Here is a 19,002-nt window from a genome sequence, read left to right on the forward strand (position 1 = left end):
ACCTCTTAAAGATAATTGTTTGGCAAAGGTTCCCTATCATGTGTGCGTGTGTGTTTAAATGTTGGGTTTTTTGTTTCTGTTTTCGTTTTTGTTTTTGGTGGAGCTGTTTGCAAAGCTGAGTTCCCCAAACTCTACAATATCCTTCTCCATGACACGGGTACTGATTTCCTTTTCTGGCCTTCATGGGCATCAGACACTCATGAACAGGATACTTACATGCATGTATGTGAAGCATTTAACACATAAAAAAGCAATTCTTTTTGTTTTTCAAAGGACTATTAAAGTGCAAGGTTGGAAGATTGCTGGGAGATGAAAAGGGGCCTGGAGTGCAGGTCTGAGGGGAGAGTGAGGGAGAAGGCTGGCCTGGATCTTTCCCAAGGAAGATCACTAGAGTTGGGCTTGGAAATAGTCCTAAATAATTTCCTGGTTGTCTGTGAGAACTGGACATTACAGCATCCAGAGCATTCGGGTTGCTTTGACCTCCAGCCATCTGTGCCTGGCCTGTAAAGTTAAATGGTCAGTGGCATCAGATGGCGAATGATCACATATAGGCTCTGCTCGCAGCCATAAGAGGGGAAAAAATGTCCCCTGGAGAAATAATCATAGATGCTGTTTTCAAAGTTGGAATTAATTGTATGTTCAGGAAAGCCCATCTTCTGCCTATTATCCTATTAGAGTGATAAAAGCATTGTGCCTCAGAAAACAGTTGGATTAGTTTCTCAAAGGTCACCTATCCCAGCGCTCCTGGAACAAAGCCTTTGGGGTCACATTCTGGGGTGGATGAGCAACTGACATTTTACAGTCAAAACATGTGCCTAAGAATAGTTCTGAAACCCTGGCCTTCAGCTTTTAAGGGCGGCAGCGGTCCTTTGGTGCCTTTTCAAAGGTCCTTTTCTCCATGGCTGTGTAATCAAAGGTATGTCCCTTTGTCTCTCTGCGGACACCTGATGTGGGTTGGCTCCACATTCGGCTACGGTAAAATGTTTGCCTCTGTTCGCTTCTCTTTCCTCCAGCTAGCGAGACCTGCAATGACTTCCACCCGATGTTCTTCACCCACGACAGAGCCTTTGAGGAGTTCTTCTGCATCTGTATCCAGCTCCTGAACAAGACATGGAAGGAAATGAGAGCAACCTCTGAAGACTTCAACAAGGTAAAGTGGCTGGGGCAGCCTGGAGTGCGTCATGTCGCCAGACGGGTTTGGAGCTCATGCCTCCAACGTGGTATACTGTGTGTCCTTAACTATGCATGAAGTAGAGGCCAAGGGAAGAGAAGGAAAGGGTTGTGATGTTAAATTGTACCAAAAATGGAAGCAGCCACTAGCAATCTATCTGTTAGGAGCAGCCTTGACCCCTTGTCTAAGGAAGGCCGCCAACAGAGATACTTTCTGGAGAGACTTTCTCACAGTGATTTGATCCTTTGTGATTTTGGTACAGAACCCCATGTCACTGGTGTAAGGTTATTAGGGAGCCTATGTAGAAGACAACTACAGAGCCAACACAACCAGATAGGCAATGCCTTGCACATTGGTGTCATCGTATAGTGTGAAGGTCTTAAGATCATCTGCCTTCTATGTCCAAGTAAGAATTCTTGCTATAATAGAGGAGCTATCTCTCTCAGGAAACAGGGTTACATGTACCATTTCTTGGTTTACAGTAAGTATTTGGTTATTCAAATGAAGATGCTGTGGAACCTTTAGACATTTTTGTTACGTGTATTTGTTTTGTAGGTGTGTGTGCAGAGGACAGCTTGCAGAAGCCAGTTCTTTCCTCTCACCATGCTTGTTCCAGGCCTTGACCTCAGGTCCTTAAGCTTGGTGGCAGGCGCCTTTACCTGCTGAGCCATCTCACCAGGATTCAGGATTTGTTTCTTTGTTCTTCTGGTGTCATTACTTCCAAGAGTATGGCTTTTCCTTTTCCATTTCCATGGGTGTGAGAATGTTCATTAAATTTCTTGGTTAACTTATTGGCGTTAGAAATAGACTACCTGCTTTTAGGGACAAAGAACATTTCTATCCATCAATAGACATGTATAATAGTGAAGTCATGGGTAATTAGGATGAGCTTGGGGGTCTGTGCAGGTATAGTTTAGCCTATAAAACTTGTAACTTGCTTCTAAATAAGGCTTTGACTAATTACCCAAGCCCACCCTCCTGGTTCTAGATCGTAACTGTCTTTAAGAAGCTAAGGATTTGGTGCCCCACTTCTGTAGCCTTGGTGCATATATCATATCTAAATTACAACTGCACTTGCCTTCCTGGTGCCTTCTCTCTGAATGTATGTCCTATCCATTTTGTTTCGTTCACAAGTTCTGGTTTGTGGCATCTCGAACCACTACAGGCTTAAAAAAGAAAAGAAAAGCAGGAAAAGAGCTGAAGCCTCAGTCAGGCATTACACCTGCCCATCTTCCTGGGCGTAGTCACCTCACCCACGGGGAATTTTCCTCTGTGCTGTCTACCGTCTTTCCTTTGTACCCGGTACTGGTTGCTGAAATCTGGTCTTGCCAATGTGCCCCACATTGAGTGCTGATCTGCAGGTTGCAATTCAGAGTCACCGTGGATGTGATCAGCATTGCCTGAGCAAGCATGGTTCAGAGAGGACCAGGGAGGAAAGGAGCCCTTAGTTCACTCACAATCATAGCCACAGCCTCCTCCCTGTACTTCACTTGATTATGAGAGACTCTGCCATTCAGGTGCAAATCGCCCCAGAGAAAGAAGGCATTCTGCATTCGGAAAAGGCATCAATCACAGCCTTTCAAAGTGGCTGGGCGACTCTGCCCTGGTTCAGTGTGACTTCATATGCTGTGGGGGACAGCTATCGAGCCACGGCTTTAAATGTTGGAATACTTACTCCTCCAGGGGACGGCAGCCTCACCGTCATATATTATAACACTGATTCAAGAATGAGTGTCAGACAAGGGTCAAGATGGGAAAGCCTTTTAATTTTCAGTCATGCTTTTTTCCTGCTTATTTTCGAACAGCTTATCAAAGATAGATATATAAATGCATACCTAGATTTATTGAAATATAAATAGACTGATACATAGATGTAAATGGTAAATAGCATATGTATACATTTTCTATTGCTACTACAGCAGATGACTACAGAATTAAACAATACAAATTTCTTATCTGACTGTCCTATAATTCAGAAGCTAATGGTGTCTCACTGGGAGACAGTCACAGCTTCCACAGAGCTCTGTTCCTGTCTGGCGATTCTAGAAGAGAATTTGTTGCCTCGGATTCTTTAGCTTCTAGAGGCTGCTGAATTTCTTGGTTTGCATCCTGTTTCTCCCTCACCAAAGCCAATAGCTGTGGGTCCAGTCCTCTCTGACGCCATCCCACCCCTCTGATGTCATCTTGTAAGAATCCCTCGATTGTATGGAATGTGGGTAATCAAGGATAATAAGCGCTCTGTCTAAGGTTGTTGAAGTTGTTACCTGTCATCTAAATCACACTTTGACATGTAGCACAGTCACAAGTGTTGGGGATTAAAACATGGGCATCCCTGGAGGGCGTGTTTCTGCCCATCATAGTCCATATTTTGTTTGTGTCTGTATTTGATCTTGAAGTGTTAATAACAACTTTTAATGTAATATTGATAGGTAAGCTTTTTTGCTTGGTATTTTTACCGGTAGGCATAATTTGGGAGTTCTGCTAGTAGCTGCTCAAGTACAGATATAATTGTGTCCCTTGCAGTAACCTTTTTATTATAGAAAAATAAGAAGAGAAAGAAAGAAAAAAGATGGGAGGGTGCTATGTAACGCCACTAATGCAATTTGAAGTTAGTCTTTCTCTCTCTTTTTTTATTTCTTTTCTTCTTGCTTCCTGCGTATCCGCCGCTGTGCTGCTTTAGTCAGTGGTAAATGGAAAGAGAGAGAAGTGCTGAAATGGAAATCAGTTTCCACTTTTCTTCTTGTTATTAACTCGGTAGCAGAGGAGATTGAACAAATGTGGGTTCGGAGTTCCTGATAGATTTAAATGATTTCATGTTCCCGAGACTGTCCAAATTCAAATTCAAGAAATATTTGAAAAGAACCCAGCCTGCTTTTGAACTCTTCTGGATCCTATCTCAGGCTCTGGGTGGTTTGTACATAGCAGGGAAGGCAGATTGAATTGGGTACCTCAAGGTCCTTAATTCAAAATTTTAATTTTGTCGACATATGTCATGCTCTATCAGTGGCAGGAATAGTTTCTGCTACCCCCATGGCTTGCACTTTGATCTGAAGATGTCTGGAATGTGCTAAGCTAGTTAATGCCTCTATCAATGCCACTGCTTGAAGAAGGTGTTTGGATAAGCAGCTGTCTGCTGCTCTTCCAGGCTTGAGAAGCAGCAGATGGAATGTTTTTCTTATTTATGTAAGAGAAGTAGAATTGGAGAGTGATTAAAATATTTATGCTTTGAGAAGTACTTTCATTTTTCTCAATATAGCAGTCTACAGAATAATCCATTGATTCAGGCCATTGAGTTTGTATTCTGTGTTTTTGCCTTTTATTACCAATATTTTAGAGCATGCATTATTCATTTTCATGGGCATCAGAGAAGACACCACCAGTTACCTCCCCTCACAAGTGACCCAACCATCATCGGAAGCCTTCATTTTTGATGTTTCGGGTACAAGGATATTTTTTGCTTTTGTGGGTTTTATTGTTGCGCTTTAAATGTTCTAACAAGGGCTTACATGTGAAATATGGATCTATGTGGCAGTGTTCCTCAGCCTTGGGTACATTTGAAGCACCTGGGGTAGTTGAACCACAGATGGCTGATCCCATGAGCTGGTAAAAGCTACCCATGGATATTCTCATGAAGCTAGTGTTAATCATTTAAAGTGATTTCTGTCAATGGGATTTCTATCTGTTAGTTTGTGCCACACCTATCTCCAGCTATACAGATTTCCTACACGAATAGAGTGCTGTGACCCTGTGTCCGTTAGCTACTCAAGAATTCACTGCCTGGAAATTAACAAAAATTAATAAAAATTTTAAGAATAGAAATGACATCTCATCTGCTCCTATGGCAATGTTATAGTAATTGAAGTAATAAATATTTTGAGGAAGTAAATTCATAAGCAGATGTAACATGGCTTTTTTTTATTAGAAATCATAAGATAAATCTTCTGTGAAGCAGGAGTAAACAGCTTTTTCAATAGTCATTTTTAGTAGATTATGGTAAAATGATAGCGTATGGTGGAGACGTTCCTGACCCATTAAATTCTGAGCTGAACTGTTAACCTTCTAAAGGGAACAAAAATAAATGGCTGCTGATTTCGGTGACTTGTTTTCCAGCCACTCTATGAACTGCCTTGGTTTTCCATGTTGGCACACTATGATAGCAGCCTAATAGAAAACCAGCAGGTGTCAGGAATCTTATGTCCATGACAGTTGGTGAGAATTAAGGCCTCTTCAACCATTAACTACTTGTCCAGACATATTTGATGATGGTTAAGCCATTCTAGGAACCATCAACTACCTGATTTTTATGACATTGTTGGCACTATCAAAGTCAACATTACAAAGAACACATGACTTTGCATGTTTCGATGTACCAAACCAGAAGAGACAATTTTAAAAGCGCCCTTACTGTGGAGTCACAGGGCTATTTTGGAACTTGATCCAACAGCAAAATAAGCGAGGCACACTTGGAAGCTTAAACTCACGGAGGAAAAGCCGTGGATGCTTAAAATATCACAGATTGCTCTGGGACAACCCAGGCCCAGCAAAGCAGCTGCCCATGGCCAAGCTGTGAGCTTCATCTGTGTCAAGGGGAGAAAATCCCAATTAGGAAGAACTGGAGAATGGACCAGAAGGAAGCTTTCTGAGAATCCCCTGAGGAGGATCCACAGAAAATAACCAGTCTCTAGCGGGTTATGGTGTGGTGTAAAATGGGATGGTGTTTAAAATGTTAAAGCCAGCAAATGCCTGCGCTTCAAAGGGGAATGCTTGCTTTTGGCATGGCTTTTGGCTTACTGACTTTCAGTGTGTGCTTTACAGAAGACAACTGCATATTCAGAAGTCCTCTTCCTAGGCATGCTCCTCTTCATAGCTGGGCAAAAGGAGCTCTTTAGGTTCACTGAGCCTGCCTATGGAATGAAAGGTGGTCTGTAACTCTCGTCATGAATAAACATGAACCTCCTCATTTGCATGAGGCAGGTGACTGTAAAATATCTTGCAGCAAGTCATGAAAGGCAGCTTTGTGTGTCAGTGCCCAGGGGGAGCTGGGAGGACTCAGAGTTGTTTATCTTCATTAGAATTCCATCTAGTGCTGCTGTTATTGATCTGAGCTGGACCTGGTGTGGCTAATAAAGTAGGTGTACATTTTAATTGAAACATGAATATTTAAGTAGAGGAGATGTCTTTTAAAGAACTCTCATGTCATGCAATGAGATGTTTGCATTCTTTTAACTGTCTACGCTATTAACAAGTATTTATTCAAAAGCCTTCTCATCTGCCACAATAGGTTTCTGGGTTTGCAATGCAGGCAGCCAGCTCTCCTCTAGAACCAAATGCTTTGTATGAAGAGATGTATTTTTTTCCTTTAATGTTTCCTGTTGAAGAGTGGCGAATGGATTCTTGTGCTTGTAGTTTTCAGCTGTTAATTTAAGGTACCATTGGGCTTTGTTTATGGACGTTACCACTTTTTTATTAGACTGTCCTCATCAGTCACAATTACACTATTTTGGGGACAGCAGAAAAGATCAAGAGTGACTTTGCTAACTTCGGTTTTGTACAAAGCATTTGTTGAAACAGACTGCAGTGTGTTTGCTTTATAAGACAGAAATGTGTTGATGTTGATAGCCTCTAACCTGAGGCTGCCGGAGTCAGGCAGGCGGCTGCAGTGTGGAGCTGTTTTGCAGCCTCTTTGGGTTACACCCCTGCTAGACTTCTTAGATCATTTGCCCTCCCTATTTTTTTTTCTGAAATTGTAATTACAGAAATATCGATTATTGAATATTTGTACCCAAGATAGATTTTTCAAATATCAATAATATATGTTCTCTCCTGCCTTTATAGGGAGAACCACTGAAAGTTGGCTTAATCCTGAAGGGAATTTGCCCACAGTGGAAACACAGTCCCAAGGGAAGGAACTTTCTTTCCAGGTTCCTGATATTCCCTTTTCCAGCTCACCTCCAAATACACTACAGGTCACTTAATACTGGACACAATGGTGACTAAAGAGCTCGGGTCTTCCTTTCTTGCTTGCACCTAGATGACCTTATGCAAGGAACTCTGCCCTTTGGGTTTCAGATTTCTTATCTGTGAAACAGGAACAAGAACATTATCTACCACTCAGGATGGCTTTGTACTCCTGTGCTGCACAGGTAGATGAACTGTGTATTTCAGTTCCAAGTGAGAGCCAGTGCCAGGCATTAGTAATATGGAGGTGTGAGACCACGTGCCATAGATTTTAACTACAAACCTTTTCAGGAAAAGTGGACAGTCTTCTCGCTGGGACAGGACAATCCTGAATAGAACACTCATTGCCATGGTTCTAGCGTCACAGGGAGCATGCCCCATTCATGAAGAACCTAGAGGTGACCTTTCCAGGTATTCTGCACCTGCTCACAACTGCTCCCACACTTACAAATGAGAATGCAGAGAGACCCAGAGTCCTCCAATAATTCACGGTGTTGCTCTTGTTTATATACTTGCAGCAAAAAAAAAAAAAAAAAAAAAAAAAATTGTTAGGTTGATTAATGTGTTTGAAAGGCTAACTGTAACCATAGTCTGCTGAACTCATGGCTAATGTGTTTTGCATTCTGGAAATATCTACCACTGAACACGTGTAGTATAAAATTCATGAGTTTCACAAATAATTCTAGGTAAGCCCGACAGTGCTGATAAATTCAGAGGGTATCCCTCTGTAATCCAAGCCTGGCATAGAGTTCTCACTTCTGAAATCTTTCTTATCCTGCCTAACTTTCTTTGCTATTTCAAGATTTGGTACCTGTGAGGAGGAAACAATTAGCAATTTCTTCCACTGGACAACAGTGCTATCCATCAGTCCCTTACTTCAATTACAGACCATCCCTTGGCAGGAGAGCAGTTACTATTCAGCAAGCTGACTGCTTTACATAACTATTCAGCCACCTCTGAAACTCCTTTCCCTTCTATTAACTGTGTTTGGGGCTCTCTGTGAGCACTTAGCAAGTTCTTGTAACCTGAATTCCAGACTCCATTGTGAATTATACGAGAGATTTGATAATAGCAGAGAAACCATTTTATTAGTATATGTCTAATTAACAGAAAATCACCCACATTTTAAGTAAGGCATAATGAGATGAAAGCTTTTTAAATTAAAGAGCAGACAGGAGTCAGAGTTGTTTAGCTGAGAAGGGTACTGTTAGGTACTACTCTCTCATAAATTTAAGGCCTCCTTGATCAAAAATATTTATCTTGTAATTGCAAAGTAAGTTACGTTTAATGGAAGATTAAAAATGCAGCCGTCAATGTGGGTGACAGTTGTATGGCTGGGGCAGACTGTGAGGCCACTGGCAGTGGCACTAGGATTTATCCCTACTGCTTGTACTGGCTTTTTGGGAACACATTCTCTTTGGATGGATACCTTGCTCAGCTGAGGTATAGTAGGGAGGGCCTTGGACCTTCCCCAAAGCAATGTGCTTTACCCTCTCTGAGGAGTGGATAGGGGGTGGGAAAAGTTGGAGGGAATGGGAGGAGGGAGGGAGTGGGAACTGGGATTGGTATGTTAATTAAAACAGTTTGTTTTCTTTTAAAAAATACGAAAAAAATGTAGTCATAAAAAAGTTCAATAGAGAGAAGGTAATGTCTATGTTATGTAGTTGCTCCCTGTTGTTGAAAGGGTCATTGTGATAGGTAGGGGTCTGAGGGCAAAGAAGAAACATAAGGACTGGCTCCAAAACCACAGAGAAACCCTGTCTCGAAAAACCAAAAAAAAAAAAAAAAAAGAAACATGAGGTAAGATAAAGAGTCTGTATTAAGCCGGGCGGTGGTGGCGCACGCCTTTAATCCCAGCACTTGGGAGGCAGAGACAGGCAGATCTCTGGGAGTTCGAGGCCAGCCTGGTCTACAAGAGCTAGTTCCGGGACGTGCACCAAAGCTACAGAGAAACCCTGTCTAGAAAAACCAAAAAAAAAAAAAAAAAAAAAAAGAGTCTGTATTAGTTACTGCTCTGCTGCTGTGAAAAAACACCATAACCAAACAACCTTCCGTAGTGTTTCAGAGGGTTAGAAGTTCGTAAAGGTGAGGAAGGCATGGCAACAGGAACTAAGAGATTCCATCTTTATCCAGGTACAGGAAGCAGGGAGGAAAAAGAGAACCATGTATTACTCAAGATTCTTCTCTAAAGAAGAAGCGAAAGTGTGTGTGTGTGTGTGTGCGCATCACATACATGCTAGACTGACTCACAAGCTGTGGTCTAGCTAGTCCAACAGTGGCTGTCTTTTGAAAGAAAGGCCAAGGATCTGGTAGTTGTTCAGTCCATGAGAATAGGTTTCTCAGCAGTCCCAGTTTGTTGTTGGAGTCCTAGGGAGCTGCTGTTTTCAGTCTGCATTGGAATCCTCATGGAGTAGGTTCTAATGCCAGCAGAAAAAAAAAAAAAAAAAAAAAAAAAAAAAAAAAAAAAAAAAAAACACTTCAGGAACAGGATAGATGAACCTGCTAGGTAAGAATGAAGACAAGCAGGTAGAAAACAAAAACCTCTTTCATTCATGTCGTTTATGTGGGCTGTCACTAGAAGGTGTAGCTTTAAGGTGTGTCTTCCCACCTCAAATGATCCAATTAAATCAAACAAACAGACCTTCATAGATATGTCTAGCTGTTTGGGTTTTAGTTGATTCCAGATATAGTAAAAATTGGCAACCAAGATTACCAGTTCCAAACCAGAAATGAGATGAAGTTATAAGCTCTCAAAGCCCAGTGATGTTCTTCCCCTAGCAAGGCTGTAATTCCAAAGGTTCCATGCCCTTTCCAAACAGCACCACCAACTGATGACCCTAGGTGTTTAAGTAAAGGAACCTATGGGTCCATTTGATGTTTAATTCACCACAGGGTGAGAATTAAAGAGTGACCAGAAGTCATTTGCAAACAGTCCAAAACAAGAGCTGTGAGAAGTTAGAAAACCCCAAGTGAGACTTTTAGATGCCACCAGCAAAAAATGCCTGATCTTGGGCTGGAGAGATGGCTCAGTAGTAAAGTGCACTGGCTGCTTTTCCAGAGGTTCTAGGTTCGATCCCCAGAACCCGTATGTTATCTTATGATACTCCAATGACTCCAGTGCAGTTCCAGGGGAACAAATGTTCTCTTCTTGCCTTCATGGGCACCAGGCATATACATTGTACACAGCATACATACAGAGAAAATACACATATACACAAAATAAATAGTTTTTTGATTAGCCTCATTCAGGACACACACCAGCCTGCCTTCTGTTACCAGTCATAGAGACCTAGGCCTCTGCGTCAAGATAGGTTGAGAGATAGGACTAGGCCAAAGGGAAGAAATTTTATCAGTGTTATCTTTAGCTCTTTTGCAGCAAATGTTAAATGGAGAAAAATGAATATTAACATATGAATTTGAGAGCTTCTAGCTCCTAATTGTTTGTTTATTTGCCCTCTTCCTTCTTGTTCTTTTATTGTGTTTTGCTGACTGAAATGTTTGGTGGAAGTGGTTCTCAGTGAATCTAGCTGGAAGGAGATGATTAAGGAGGTAGGGAGCTCCATTATCATTTCACCAGTTGGGCTAACATCTTCTTCAGGGAGGTTCTGATGCCCATGGGTGTTACTGACAACAACTAGATGTCTCTGGGATGCCACTGCTCTTCTCTGTCTCTATGAGTTTTTATTTTCTATAACACTTGTGTTGTTGGAGTCTACTTGTTTGTTCCCAGCTGCCCAGGCTCGAAATAACCACTCAGAAACTATATTGTTTAAATCACTGCTTGGCCAATCACTTAAGTGTATTGCTAGCTAGCTATTATATCTTTGGTTAACCCATTTCTATTCATCTGTGTATCACCACATGCTGTGGCTTACCAGCAAGGATCCAGGGCATCTGTCCCCAGCAACAGCTACATGGCTTCTACTGACTCCACCTTCTTTCTCCTAGCATTTAGTTTAGTTTTCCCAGCCTGGTTCTATTCTGCCAAGCCATTGACCAAAACAGTTTTATTCATTAACCAATAAAAGCAACACATATACAGAAGGACTTCCCACACCATTTCCCCTTTTCTGTCTAAAAGAGAAGGAGGTTCTTAACTTTAACATAGTAAAATTACATATATCAAAACAGGTATCAAGCAAGAATTACAGATAAAACATTTATATCTCCTTTGTCTTTTATCATCACTGAGGAAAACTATAACTATACCTATCTATTCTTCAACTCCATCAAAGACTCCAGAAGGATATTATATTACCTAAGTAAACAGAAAGTACATTGTAAGCAACTTACAAAACTCTAGAATTTACAGAGACATCTCACTGCCTGGACAGTCACCCAGAGTTCTTCTGTAACATTGAGGCACCTATATTCAGCCTACAGGCCCAGGTATCTGACAGACTTTTCCATGAAGTAGAAATTTGACAGTTCCACCTATATTGGCAGTTTGTCAGTCACTTTCTTCCGTGTCCTGCAGAATGTCTGGTAGACGATTTCATGAATCAGGAACCCTGAAGGACTGTCTCACTTTCTTTAAACAGCTTCAGCAGTCATTTTTCTGTGGGTCCTGCATGTCCAGTTTATACAGCATGTAGTCAAGCAGTTCAGACAGAAGAAGTTTCTACCCGAATGGCTAACAAACTCTATGAGGAGCCTCTTAGATGTCCATCATTCCCTTAAAGTAGATTGGTGCTGCCAGGAGCAGATGTGTCTCATTGTTATGAAAAGTCCTAAGTTCTTAAACATTTTAAATGCCATTTTCCATAGGTCTTTTAAAGGTTTGAAGATTATCTAACTGAAATATATCTTTATATATCCAGAAAACCTAACTATCATGACTACAATTTTGACTATTATAGATAACTTCTATTAACCTATATTTCTTAATTATACATTACATTTTTAATGAGCTGCACAAACACAATACCTTTATCAAGAACATAAATATACATATAAGAAAATTGACCTAAAATTTGTATCAATAGACCAGGATCATACCAATACAAAGTATCTATCTCTACAGCATATCCCCCTTTAAGTGCAAATAAACATTTATAAACAATATTTGGAAATTTGGGTGTAGATCTTTCCAAACTGCTTCCTCCTTTTTATTGGGTGAAGCAATTTTTGGGGGGTGTTCACAATGACCTTTCAGAGGTTCTTGTTCCATCAAACCACATTAGTCCTAAAGAAATCCACAGGTTCTCATCTTCTGTGGAAACAAAAGAAGAACCTCTTTTCCAAAGCAACAAATCCTTAGTCCCAAATTCTTAAGTCATGATATCTTTAAAAGATAATATGTTGGTTTAGATTAGCAGCCCATACAATGAAATGTCTCTCTGTACTTAGCTCCTTCACAGTCAAAAAATAACAAAAGAAAACACAACAATATACATAATCCAGACTCTCTGTGTATTTTCCATCTTTATGTGGCTTATTTTTCTTTACTCCTTTTAATCTATGACTGTCTATACTCTGTCTCTTTAAAGACTTTGTTTTATTTTTTTTAAAAAAACCATTTACTTCTTTTTATAACTCTCTATACTCGTTTTCTTCTCTCTCCTAAGCCTACGTACAATTTTCCAACTCTGTGACCCATTTACAAGTCATTTTTATTTGAATCTGTCTCTATTGTGTATCTGTTGTGTATCTGTAATTATTTTCTGACCAGAAGTACCGTATTTTTAATGCTAAGAGTGCATGGCTAGGACCAACATGGCCCTACCTGCTTACTCCACCCAGTCCAATATGGCAGAGGCATGATCGCTGCCTCTGAGAACCACGTACATTGCCCCATGTTTAGGCACATAGCTGTTCTATGTTGCCATTAAGCAAGTTGTAGCACTCTGCTCACAGACCCCATTTAAATACTCTATTGCTGGACCTCCCAAAAGAGCCAAAGCATTTGAGCTCGTAAACCAGGAAACCTTCTTAAAGGAGCTGTGCAATTTTTGCTGCTACCATTAAGTCAGGAAGCCTTCTCTTAAAAGAATCATGCTTCTGCTTGCTTCTAGCAAACAGAGCCCACCTGAGAAAATACTGCTACCAACTAGAATTCCTTTTTAAGCTTTCTCAGGTTTTATGTGAATATAGTCGATCATGTTGGCATGCCAATTTGCTTATTTGTTCCTGGTTGCCTAGATCACGAAATAAGCCCTCAGAAACTATATTATTTAAATTACTGCTTGATAATCACTTAAGTGTATTGCTAGCTAGCTCTTATATCTTTGGTTAACCCATTTCTGTTAATCTGTGTATCACTATGTGGCTGTGGCTTACTGGCAAGGTTCCAGGGCATCTGTCCATGGCATCGGCTACATGACTTCTCCTGACTCCACCTTCTTTCTATTAGAATTCAGTTTAGTTTTCCCAACCTAGTTCTATTCTGTCAAGCCATTGGCCACAACAGTTTTATTCATTATCCAATAAAAGCAACACACATACAGAAGGACTTCCCACACCACATATGGATGACAGTGAACTATTAATTCTCAAGTTTCCTGAGAGCAGATCTTTGAATTGTGTATATTTTTAAGAGTCTTGCACTGTGCCTGAGATTTAAAAGACACTCAAAATTACCTCACAACTATTATACAAACATCACAGCTATATCTATGTCTACATCTTGGCTAATAAAGCCAGATTAAGCCATATGGGGTGCAGTTTTCTGTAGTCAACCCACAGAATTAGAGGGTCAGCCAAAAAAGCCATCTCGGCTGACCTGTAGACCTATGAATATAAGGATCACTTCTTAACTTTTCAGACTGCTTGTTACACAGCATCTATATGGCAGTAACTAAGACACAAACTGTTACACTTACTTAGCTTCTGTCTTTGAAATCTTCTTACTCTGCAAACGTTTTCTAACACAGGTCTGACCGCATGATTGTCACTTCTAATCATTTACCTAACTCAGAAAGTTTCAAGCGAACATACTTTTCCTGCCTCTACCTCATGTTTTCACTCTCCACCTTTCCTAGGCTGCCAGCAAAGCCTGAATGCCCACCATTTTTTTTTTTTTTTTTTTGTATGTGCTGCAACACTTTTATCTCTCTGTGATAGCTCATCCTCATTCTCTCTGCCAGGAATGTCTTCTCCCATCTGCCTGTTGAGAGTCTCCTTATCCTTTAGGAGATTGCACAAACGCCACCTCAGTGTGATAGTCACCGTTTCCCTTTCTGTTCAGTACGCAGCTTTGCACCTCTGCCTCCACAATGCAGAATTCAAAACGTCTACTGGAAAATACTTTCTAACTCTACAGTAGTCATTTAATTATAAATCTAACTTTCCAAATTATGATGATGTATTCTTGGATGCAGGACTTTCCTGTCTCTGTGTTCTCTAGATGATTTGTAAGTATCTGCTTAATTAATTTGGATTAAATCCTGAATGAATGATCAGAAATATCTGACTAATCATTTAAAATGGTCCTTCTGGCCAAAAGTTGAAATGATTTGCATCACTTTAATATAGAATGACTGTTCTGTTGCTCAGTTTCCTGGAACCAGAGATACTAAGATTTTTGCAGTTCTGCTGACTAAAGAGTTGTCTTGGTTAGACATGCAAGATCATGCCATAATCCCAGTAGTCTGGATGTAGCTGCAGGAGGATCAAGAGTCCAAAGCCAGCAAGTCTGAAGTCAGCCTAGACACTTCATTAAAAAACAAAGCAAGCCAACAGAGCAACCCATCATGCCTAAGATGTCAATAAGCTCTATCAGTAAATTTTTCTAAATCTATACATCAAATTCCTTTTTCAGTATCAATACCTTGAGAGACTTATACAATAATTTTGCCATTTGTTGCTTAAAGTTGCAGTAATAATCATTTTTTCCCAGTATAGCTTTATGAAAAGTGATGGAAAGCATCCGAGAAATTGAGCCACTGCAAAATAAACTCAGTTTCTCTTTTCCAAATAGCCCAGTTGGAACCCGTTTTATTTTCCAGTTTGTTAGTTGTGCTTAACCCCCCACCTTGGCAATCAGGGAGCTTGTCTAGTCTTCCCCCTCTAGTCTCCCATTTGTCCTATTTTTGGGCCATAGAGGGGAAATAGTGTCAATAATAACATTTATCTTTTCCCATGATGGCTGTCAAGAGATGTTCCGGTGCAGAGGACAAACACAGCTTCTGACTATCTATCCCTTCTAGGGGACTGGTGCCACCCACCAGACCCAAGAATGTGAATGTGAGGGCGGAGCTTCACAGCTGACAAATGGGAGTATGTTAAGCTCATCAAAAAAATTGCCAACTGTGTTTTACCTTTGCTTCCAGTGTTCTATTAAATTAGGAGAAAACTGCATAACCCCCAGAATGGCATAATTCAAACTCCCCCTCATAGGATGCAATTTGTGTCTAGGCAGCGCTTTAGGCAGTAGGCTCTCTTGGCGGGCTCTGGTCCCCATGTTCCTTAATTCTAGTTGACATACCCGTTGGTGTGGCATGGCTGGATCTGAAGTGGGTGGCATATGGAGTTTTGCTGCTTGAACTGCCACCGAAGGAAATGTCGTTGGCATAGAATGCCAGATTTCCATTTCATGAATCACAGAGCATGGGATTCTGTCTGAAGACTTCCTAGCTGCAAAGTGTCCTTAAAGCAGCAGAGGGTGAAAGCTGTGGTTCTCCCAGGTGTGCTGTTTCCACGTAGGTGATTTATCCTGATGAAAGATCTTCTTGAAATGGCTATGTCAATGACCTCAGGTATGGCAGAAAGTCTGCCTGGCTTGTTTTATTGTGGACACTGAGCAGTCAGGATGTTTGCCCCCAAGCCTAAGTGAACAGGCACCAGTGAGGTACGACTGTTCTCTGGATGTTTCAGATAAATAGAAATTTATTTGTGCATGTACCAGAAAAAGACTGTGAGTAAAAGATATCTATGTTTAACAGTTTGCCACAACTTTGTAGTCCCTAGAATTTTCAAGCTATAAAGCATATGACAACAGCGTCAGCTGGTGCAGGAGACCTGATGATGTCACCCACACCTCAGCTTTTGTCCCTTCCCCCATCTAGCTTCTTCCTGAAAATTCCAAGGGGAATTTTAAGATTTCCCAAATAGAGGATTAAAAAGAACCCTATGAAATCATCTTAAACTTGATGATTTAAAAAATTATTTCTTCCATTTTTGAGACTATAATTGCATTTCCCCCTTTTTTCCTCCCTCCAAAGTCTCCCATTTATCTCTCCTTGCTCTCTTTCAAATTCATGCCCTTTCTTTTCATCAGTTGTTTTATCCATGCAGACACACCACACACACCTGTGCACGTGCAGTCATACACACACACAAACATATACACATAACACACACAAACATACACACATAACACACACGATACATTTTAAAAGCCAGCCCACTCAGGTTGTATAATGTTACTTGTTACTTTTATGTCTTTTTGTTTGTTTGTCTGTTTTTCGAGACAGGGCTTCTGTGTGTTGCTTTGAAGCCAGTCCTGGAACTAGCTCTTGTAGACCAGGCTGGCCTTGAACTCACAGAGAGCCTCTGCCTCCCGAGTGCTGGGATTAAAGACGTGCACCCCCACCACCCAGCCTTGTATGCCTTTTTCGGAACACAGCAATGTGAAATGGCTCACCTTTTTGACTGTGTGGCATGTAGGCGTGCCATTGGTTAACCGTCAGAACTGACCACGGATGCCCAACAGTCTCCTGCCTTTTCCACAATACTCTTTCCTCTTTTACATGCCTTGTTCTGTGAGCGCTTACCTGATTAAATAGTAACATGAAGTCTAGCAGTACTGACTCTGAGCCCATGGAATGGAGTTCAGTCCCAGCTCCAGCATTTCCTTGTTGGGTGATTAACCTGTCTTGTTATTTGTCTCTTTATCGGTCAAATACGAACATTAATAGAATAGCTGTGAGTGTTAAATGAGCCGATTGAGATGTAACCACCTGGAATGGCCAATATTAAACCATTTATGCAATGCAAAATTAGCTGTTCCCTCTGGCTCATCCTAATGTATGTAAAGCGCTGCCTTCTGGAAGTGGAAAGGTCCCAGAAGGGGCATAAGGAAGCATGGGCTCTACTTCAACTCTCTTCATATTTGGCTAGCTAGCACCAGTCTCCCGGGCAGAGCTCGTGTCCCGACACCTGCATGGCCAGCTCTGCTGTGCATTCAACTGTGCTCTCCTGGCCACCTCTGCAATGCTGCTCTGCACCTCTGCAATGCCAGCTATCAGTTTTATCGTTGATTATCAATCTCTTCCTCTCAGTGCCCTACAACTGCACGGAAGCCCCCACTACACTTGCATCACGCCAAGGCAGGCACCTTACAGAGCTACTTTGATCTACCTTTTTTCCTTTTTACATATTAATCTACTGAAAACTCTATCCTCCCCTCACTAAGAGTATATAAGAGCAAAGGAAGAGAAATCTGGTTATAAAATAATTGTTGGCCCTTGAAAATCTCTTTAGTCATGGAATCTACTGGTTTTGACAAATGAATGCATAGAGACCTCTGAAGAACAGTCCCAAATTTCAGGCTTTTTTTGTTTCATTGCAGCCCTTTGGCCCCAGTGGTCCCTTGTCCTCCCCCGTGAAGACTGTCGTATGGTGGCTTACAAAGGGCACACATGTGCAGAGGATCCACACAATACTCATACACATGGAGAGACCTATGTGGAGAAAAGTTATATGAAAGATACAAAATAATTATTGTTGATTCAATTACTAGTGTATTTTTTAGAAAAATCCAAGATAAGCGAAACTACAAACTATACCCAAAAATGAGAATCATGACGCTAACCTTCAGTAGTGAACACTGAAATCCCTCTTTAGCCACAAAAGACATGCTGTGTTGTTGCCTAACTTTTCCTGGGGAGGTGTCAACTAACATTCATTCCTCCAGCATAGAGCCTCAACAACAGACCAAAGAAATGATTCTACTCAAGTCTAGCTTTGTGAAGCAATGAGTTGAATTGGAGTTTCTTGCAGGAACATAGCTGAGGCATGCCTACAGAAGTATGAGCAACTTATATGTAAACCACCAAAGAACAGACTGCCGCTCTCAGCAATTGTTAACTGCACAGATAGCCCCTGAAGGGATTGGAGGGGTATGGCTCTTCTCCTCACTCCGCTACAGAAAGGTCATAGGTCCAGCGGCCCACAAGTGGACTGTGAGTAATCACTAATGCTGTGAACTCCAGAGGGCCACCCCATGCCCAGAGCACAGTGGTTCACAACACATGTCATCTAGAACAAAAATAGGGTCAGAATTGTACAATTGATGTGAATGTAAGGTTGGAATAAAGTTCTGATGAAAAAAACAGACACAGCCAATGACAAACTAAACCTTACCTTACCATGTTTATTTGCATTTCCCCTACTCTAATCTCTTCTCTTCATCCTGAACCAAACCATTTCTAGCCTTATATGATATTTCCCAATGCTGTTTCTCTTCTGAGGTCTTATTCAATTCTTGTTCTGTCTCTGCGGACAAATCCCCCAGGAAAAAATGCTGTCCCTGCTGCAGACGGCTGCCTAGAGAAGCAGCCAGTTCCTGATTGCCAGATTGGAGAATCTCTCCCCAAAACTAGTCCCATCCCATATTCTTACAGTGTGGCTGTCCCACCCCTGTGGTCCTGGGGTCCTTGACATGTTGGACTCAAGCAATGCTGCCTTTACCACTTTCTGACATCTTTAGCATAAACATTTTCTCAAGTCTGTCCTTTTTGTTGTTGCTCTTCTCTTGTATTACATCCTTCTGCCCACTCAAAGTCCCTTGAGTCTCCCGAACTCCATTTTCATGGCTAGTCCACAGACCCCTACAACTGGTAAATCAAAGATGAGTCTTGTCATTTTTGTTTTTGTCCCAACTGGCTTTTAGTGTTCTCTAACTCTAAGAGCCCATTGGTTTCCTTGACTTC

The 19,002-nt window shown here is 41.2% G+C and overlaps 1 protein-coding gene across 4 annotated transcripts in view; it reads left to right on the forward strand.

Moving 5' to 3' along the window:
* The window catches only part of Elmo1 (engulfment and cell motility 1), a 522,491-nt gene that overhangs the window by 364,098 nt on the left and 139,391 nt on the right, over nt 1–19,002 (forward strand). For all 4 annotated transcript variants that reach the window (XM_057787434.1, XM_057787435.1, XM_057787437.1 and 1 more), the window contains one exon: nt 1,014–1,150. In XM_057787434.1, the coding sequence (XP_057643417.1) occupies nt 1,014–1,150 (137 nt within the window). The remainder of the gene's footprint in view (nt 1–1,013; nt 1,151–19,002) is intronic.

Source organism: Chionomys nivalis, chromosome 13 (assembly GCF_950005125.1).
Source record: "Chionomys nivalis chromosome 13, mChiNiv1.1, whole genome shotgun sequence".
NCBI lineage: Eukaryota > Metazoa > Chordata > Mammalia > Rodentia > Cricetidae > Chionomys > Chionomys nivalis.